General features: G+C 36.4%; 1 protein-coding gene across 8 annotated transcripts in view; it reads left to right on the forward strand.

Moving 5' to 3' along the window:
• The window catches only part of ANKIB1 (ankyrin repeat and IBR domain containing 1), an 88378-nt gene extending 81247 nt beyond the window's left edge, over positions 1-7131 (forward strand). For 5 of the 8 annotated variants that reach the window (XM_030266955.4, XM_030266951.4, XM_002196165.7 and 2 more), the window contains 3 exons: positions 1786-1897; positions 3470-3603; positions 3952-7131. In XM_030266955.4, the coding sequence (XP_030122815.4) occupies positions 1786-1897; positions 3470-3603; positions 3952-4704 (999 nt within the window). In that variant the 3' untranslated portion in view covers positions 4705-7131. The remainder of the gene's footprint in view (positions 1-1785; positions 1898-3469; positions 3604-3951) is intronic. The other 3 variants (XM_030266957.4, XM_012571530.5, XM_030266956.4) reach the window with 2 other exon arrangements.
• Positions 7132-7518: the final 387 nt, after the last annotated feature.

A 7518-nucleotide genomic window follows, 5' to 3' on the forward strand; every position in this document is an offset into this window, starting at 1 on the left:
AGTTGGTTTCTTTGCTATGTAGCTATCACGAATACTTGCAACCACCTATGCTAAAGGAATTTTATAGAATTAATAATGGTCATCTTTGTTTATTTTAGTGAATTTCACTGCAAAGTATTTTAAGTACTTATTGCAAACAAATGAGAGCTAAGATCTGGTAAGATGAATAAATCTTAGTGTTCAATGATCACTTTTTCTGATTCATAGTGATATAATTATATATTTTTTAAATAATTCAGTTATATTGTTCTATATCAAGGTTTGGTTTTCTGTTATTTGAGGCTCTGCCTTGCATTTAGAAAATCCCTGAGATCCCTAAAAGCTGGAAGAATATTTTAGAGAAGAATCACTTCATGTTTGCCTTGTTTCTTTATGGTGTTCCATAGACTAACAAGCATGTACTACGAGCTGCTGTTGAAGACAGTATATTGGGCTAAATGGACCTTTTGTCTGGTCCAATATAATACATTTTGATGTTCTTACCATTTCCATGGATAAAATCTGCCCACACACATGATTTTGTGACTATTCCTTTTGTCTTGCATTTGTCATTAGGAGTGAGCACTTGGTCTGAGAAAGTTAATGGAAAAAAACATATTCTCGTAATACCATCTGCATTGATAATGTCATTGTGTAAGAGACATAACACATCTGGATTTAAGTTTTAAGTACTTCAGATGCTGAAGAATTAATATAGGAAAGGAAAACTAATGGTACTGTTACCTTTACCAATTCATTTGTCCAAATGAATCCTTTGAATTACAGATTTCCTAACTTGGAGCTCACAGAAATAAAGAACAATATTCTTTTGAAGAGGAGAGCGAGTACCTGTGTACACAGTTTTATTGCCTCGTATGTAGGAATAATTGAAATTACACAAAGTGCTACCTACACAGGTTCTGTGTCAGCTGGACACACCAGAAAAGATTCCTGGAAATCTCCCTTCAAGCATAAAACTAGTTCCTTCATATTAGGAAAGATATCCCAAATTGATCCAAGTATTAAGATAATTAACCCTTGGGATGTTAGCTTGATGTGGTCAAGAGTCTTTTCCATAAATGCTATATAAACTGTCTAAGCACACACAATATGAGAAAATACAGGCTGCAGGAGTTCAAATCCATATGGTATGGCTTGTTAGCAGATCAAGTGAAGCAAAAGTAGAGGAGATTTGTAATTCATGGAATAAAAATCCATCACAGACTGTTCCATAGAAGAGTGTCAGATGTGGCTTAAGACATTCTGGAACCATAGTGTCCTGGAGGCTTGGAAAAATATGTATCAAGCCTACCAGCTTTCTGTTGTTTTTTCAAGGTTATTTTCTACCACCAATTGCTGGCAGAAGAGATTCTGAGATAATCTATTGGTCTAATTCACATCAATTGTTTTTATGTTCTAAAATCAGTGAGTATGCATTTATTAAAAAGTGTGTCAATAGGTGCATATATAAAGTTTGGCATCAAAGATTTTAAACAAGAAATGTGTTCTTGGAATTGTTAAAAAAGGAGCTTGCAAGTATTAAAATGTTGGTAGTACATCTAATTTTTTTTTTTTTTTTTTGCTAATTCATTGTTTTATAGATCTAGGGTTACCTTGGATTTTTTTGTTGTTGTTGTTATTTATGTTAAGCATCGCATGATACAACTTGCAATTCATTTTTCTGAAAGCAGGTGATTTTATAATAAGCATATAAAATCACACATTTTTTTCAAAAATGTGGTGCTTGTTACTCAGAAAAATAGCACTGCATGCTGCCCTGTGTTTTGTAACCTTTGGTTTATGCAGGAATATGCTGAATTTCAGTATCGGAGGAGGCACAGACAGCGTCGACGTGGAGACATGCACAGTCTGCTGAGTAATACTCCAGACCCCGATGACCCCAGTGAGAGTACATTAGGTACGGACCTCTCTGGGCTGGCTTCTTTCTTTCCTGCTTCAGAAATCACTAGTAGTGACCACAGTCTTTGTTCTCCTGTGGATACACTTTAAAGAAGTTTCAAATACATTGCTGTATTTTCCAGGATACAGCATAAAGGCTTGTCTCTGCAGTTTTTTTATGTGATCTTAGAAGTGTTGTTGACTTCACTGTTGCTGCTGCTCTTCTAAAAGAGAAATGCATTGATCTTCCCAATAACAACTTCTCAGCTGTCCAGCGCAGGTTTGCTTTTCTGAAGAAATTCTGAAGGTCACTCATACATACACCAAGTCTTCTATACCAATGAAAAGAACTAGTTGTGCATAGAATGTAGGGGCTACAGGCCTGTGGAAGAGCGTCCAAGGGTTCTATTCCAAAACTCTGCTCAGAAGCTGCATTGGCAAAGGCAGCCAGGAGAGAAGCTGGCCTGAGCTTTGACTTCCAGAGTGCTGCTCTTCTGAGGGCTGGTAGTGCAGTCCCTTAAGGTCTCTCTGTGACTTGGCTGTCTGGGCTGGCTCAGTTCTGCCAGAACCTTAGCACAGGTACAGAAATAGCTTGAATCCAAATCATACTGTGGCACTGTTTCTACAGAGCTACCAGTCTGTGTGCTCAGTCTCTTAGCCATGCTGTACAAACTCTCATTGCTGTGTCTCAGGAACTTAACACATAGCTTGTTCTTTAAACCCAAGAGGAGAGATCCTTTATTGAGGAGAAAGGATCACATGCATCCTTTATTTTAGAAAAAGTAATCAAAATTTTGGTGAACTTTGGTTCTTCCCTATTACAAATAAAATGCAAAACCATCTTGTTAGTTCAAGGACTAGACTTTGACTGAATGCTTTGGATGTAGTAGTGATGGCCAAGTGCACACTATTAAAGCATGCAAGAGATTATTTTATTTCAGTCTATCACATTTTGAGTTGTGGAGTGGAAAATTCCATTTTCCAAAGTTAAAAGATTTACATTTAGTTTTATTACAGAGCAGTTTTTTTCTGGAAACAGCATCTTACATCTACTTTCTGTTGGTTTTAAGAAAACAGCAATGTCAGTAATTGATGAAGAATTCACTAATAACTCTACTCTTAATTGTGCTGCAATGTTACAGTAAAGATCATTATAATGTTAACATTATAGCTGAGGTTTTGTCTTTGAAAGAACAGAGAAATGGGCAAATGGGATTTGTAATCCACCTGTAAATGCATCCTGTATTTGTGTCCACATGCAGTAATTTTCAGGTCTTTCCATAAATCATGTATGTGCCTTAGAAGCACTTTGCCCCTTCTGCCCATGCTCCCAATGGCATAGCCCAGCTTTCACAGAGAAGTCTTGAGGGCAGAAAGGACAAATGAGCCAGGCAGTCACTCCTAGAACAGTGGGATTGGTGTTTCACCACTGTGTAAGAGCTGATGTGGAAGGATTCTTTCATTCAGAGTGAATAAAGGAGTAAAATTACACTAGAATGCAAAAGGAAGGAAGAGATTCTGTCAGTAAATCATAGCAGAGGAGGTTTCCTCACTGGTTCTTCAACCACTTTTGTTTTGGTTGTCCAAACAGACACTCAGGAAGGTGGCAGCAGTAGAAGACATGGCACCTCCATGGTGAGTTCAGCTTCTATGGGTATTCTGCACAGCTCTTCGCTTCATGACTATACCCCTGTCAGTCGCTCTGAAAACCAGGATTCTCTTCAGGTATCTCCCCTAATCTCTTTTCCATTCTCTCTGCTTTGCTTGCTCTCCTTTGCTCTGCCTTTCTGTGTCATTTTGTCTCTGCAAATTTTCTTAATTCTTCAAGGAGAAAGGGAGAATCTAGGACATCAAATTACACATTCACAATGGTAAGAATTGCTAAACAATCACTGACATAACAATAGTTACCTTTTAAATTGTGTTGTCAGCTCTGATGCTAGAAATTGATTCTCATAAAGGACAGGTAGGAATAATGAATGAATTTCAGATCTGAGCCAGAATTACTTTTCATCCAAAATATGTAACAAGACGCAAGTGTTATTCTGAGAGCAACCTTATGTATTTCCACAGGCTCTGAGTTCTCTGGATGAAGATGACCCAAACATCCTGCTAGCTATTCAGCTGTCATTACAAGAATCTGGCTTGGCCATAGATGAAGAAACTAGAGACTTTCTAAATAATGAGGCATCTTTAGGAGCAATAGGTACCTCTTTGCCTACAAGACTGGACTCTGCTCCCATAAGTATGGACAACCCAAGGGGTGCTTTGAGCAGCTCTGAGCTGCTAGAACTTGGTGACAGTCTGATGAGACTGGGAGCAGGCAATGATCCTTTCTCAGCTGATCGTCTTCATTCCCACCCCCGCAGCGAGACAAGAAGTGGATTATACTCAACTTCAAGCGATGCTGATTCCAGCAGTCAAGATCCCAATACCAATGAAAATCTGCTTGGAAATATTATGGCCTGGTTTCATGACATGAACCCACAGAGTATTGCTCTGATCCCCTCAACAAGTACAGAAACAGATGAGGAGTCACAGCAACCCAGCACTGAAGATCGGTCAGCAGGGCAACCAAATCTTACAGACACAGGGCTGGAGCCTCAGGAAGACCATGCACTGTTTGAGGATGCACTCAAAAACGAAGGCAGAGGAACCCAAACAGAGGAAAGCACTTCTGAAGAAAACATTATTCCAACTGAAACAGTATCACAAATTGGTGATTGTAACAGGGAGGTAACAAGCACCCTAGATGTTTCGGGAGATAGTTCAAGTCAGACTCCTCAAACCTCAAGTGAATGGACTGAACACGTGCATCTGGTATGAATAAAAACTAAATCTGGAGTGAAAGAATTGCGGTGACAGAAGGTACAGTATGTGGAGTAAGCATTATGGAGGCTTTGATCCACATAATTGCAGCTCAGTTGTAACCACTGACATAACAACGGATATTTAGGAGTTCTCTTGAATTGTAGTTCTTCATAATGATGTGAACCTTTCAAGGAATATCCTTTGCATTTAATTAGGTAGTATTTGCCTTTTTGCTCTCAAGAGAAAGGAATAAGTAGGTTGTATTCCACATTCCTAATACAATGCAGCATCTGTTTAGCCTTAGGTTGATGATCCTTAACTTGAAAGTACAGATTAAAGTCTTACACTGATTATTTTGTTTGGTTTTCCTAAGAAATAGTTTATTCCATTTTTTAGAACTCATAATTTCACCAAAATAACATCTAGCAGTTCATTTGCATTTTGGTTTTGTTTCCCATAACTTTTTCTTATTCATTTTTCATTTTTGTTAGCAGTGTGAACAGAGGTATTTAATGCTTCTCTGTAGTACTGCTCCAGGAACAAGTTTTAGGGGATATTCTTTCCCTTTAAAATCAAAGATTTTTTCATGTCTATTTACAGTCCAAATGTGCCAAACTGTGAAAAGTTAACTGGCAGTAGCCTAATGAAACAGTTCAGTGTTAGTCTATCCAACTAATCCCACAATTCTTAGCAATGGAAGAAACCACTGGGTAGCATTGCTTCTCCAAATTTAACTGGCATGTGTTGCCATGGTGACTGCATTTAATTAAATGTAGCCTGTATCTTAAGTTAATAAAACCTAATGCTGCTGTTAAACAGTTATTTTAAATATTAAAATACAGTGAGTTAGCAACAGCTATGCTGTATTTTAAGAGACACTTTAATGGAAGTGCAATCATAGTTCTTTGTTTTCATAATTCTACAAGCATTTTATGCACTAATAGTGCAATTACTTTTAATGATAACATTTTATAAAAATATAGGAATACAGAATTTTCATATATTAGTCAGTCCCAGAATTAAAAGTCCAGATAACACATCCTGCTCAACATGTTACGGTGCCTTTGCCTAACCCAACTGGATAGTTGCCACAGTTAAACAAGTAATTCAAATTCAGTGTTTGTTCTGGAGTAACTATGCTATTAATTGCAAAGACCTCCATAAAACCACCCATGGCCTTGCCTTTACAGTAAATAACTAAATGTACAGTCAGTGTTTTTGCATATACAAAACACTACTAGGTATTTGTTCAATTGCACAATATTCATTTGCTGTGTGATTACTGTTTAGTGTAAAAAAGAAAACTAAAAAAAAAAAAACAAACCACAAAAAACCTTTTCCTAGTTGTTGTACCGTGAAAAACAAAAATACTGGTTTTAGATTTGCTTAAAAGCATCAATCTACAGTTAGTGAGTTACAATGGTACAGTATGTAATTACAACTAGAATAAGTTGTTCAAATGGCTGTTTTAATTGCATATAATCAAAACTTTTCATAACATGAGCAAATTACATACACTCCATTTTAAGTTTTGCTTAACTGTTACCAGAGATTTGTTGATATGATATAAAAGTTTATTACTACTGAGTGTGTATAGGCAAGTGTCATGATAGCAAAGTTTATGTATTGATTACTGTGAGTTCAAGTGAGTGTTTTGGTAACTAATTCATGCAAATCCAGCTTTGGAACCTTGCAGTTACAAGGTTCATATTAGTAAAAAATGAAATAAGAATATTTTACCCTTACCCCATAAAAACCTTGCCCATTTTCAAGCATCTTTAGAGAGAATGCATTAGAATAGTCTAAATAATTTTCCAACTTGTCCTCTAGCCACCCTACTCCTGACATAATATTGAGCCTTTGAAAAATACCTATAGGTATAAAGTCTTTCAACTAAAACAGTCCTTCATGAACTGTCATCATGAATTGGTCTGAAAGTTGTTTAACTCACATAGCTTCCTTGAATGGTAATTTCTGAATAGAAAGATTCTCACAAAAAGATTGTGTATTGCATTGAGATGTCTTGCAAAGTTGCAGTAAGATATGTAAGAGTGCTCTCTGTGAAGATAGTGAAGTTTGTGGGTTCTGGTTTTATGTAATTTGGTTAGGTTGTGCAGTATATCATTGTTTCTGTGTTACTCTTATGAGCATGAAATTAGACTATTAAATTTGTATTTTCTTGGTACTTATTTTAACACCATAGTCATTGACTTTACAATTCAAAAATAAAAGTTTGGCAAGACTATTTTGTAAACCTGTTAATTTTATAATGTAAAAAAATTACTCTAACCTTGAATTGTTATTTGCACTTTCATAGTCTATACTTGATACATTCCCACTTTATATACAGGTAGGATACTACAACCATGTAGATGTTTGGCCAAATGAATGCTGTTAATAATATGTAAAATTCTTTGATTAAACATTTATTACTTAAGCTAATTCCGTTCTGTCTCATTTCATCTTACACTTAATGTAGGAGATCCTTGAGACTGCTGACAAACATTTTTAGGGTATGTTCAGTACTGTGCCAGATTAGTTGGACACCATATAGTAAGCTGAATGTTTTGATATGTAAATACAAGGTACCATCACTAAGCTTTGAAAAAAATATACAATAGAATTTGTCTTAATTGCTACAGACATATTGTGCACTTGTTCTTTGTAGAGTGATGCCTTGTCACTATGAGTAGTGGTGCTAAAGAGGGGGGGCTAATTTTTGTGAAAGATTCTGTTAATTAGTGTTACTTAAGTGCCACTTAATATCCACTCTCCGTTGTTATCTGGAAATTCCAGAGTGCCTCTTTTACATTAGTAGCACTAAACTAT

The sequence above is a fragment of the Taeniopygia guttata genome, chromosome 2 (genome assembly GCF_048771995.1).
Source record: "Taeniopygia guttata chromosome 2, bTaeGut7.mat, whole genome shotgun sequence".
In the NCBI taxonomy this organism is placed as follows: Eukaryota; Metazoa; Chordata; class Aves; order Passeriformes; family Estrildidae; genus Taeniopygia; species Taeniopygia guttata.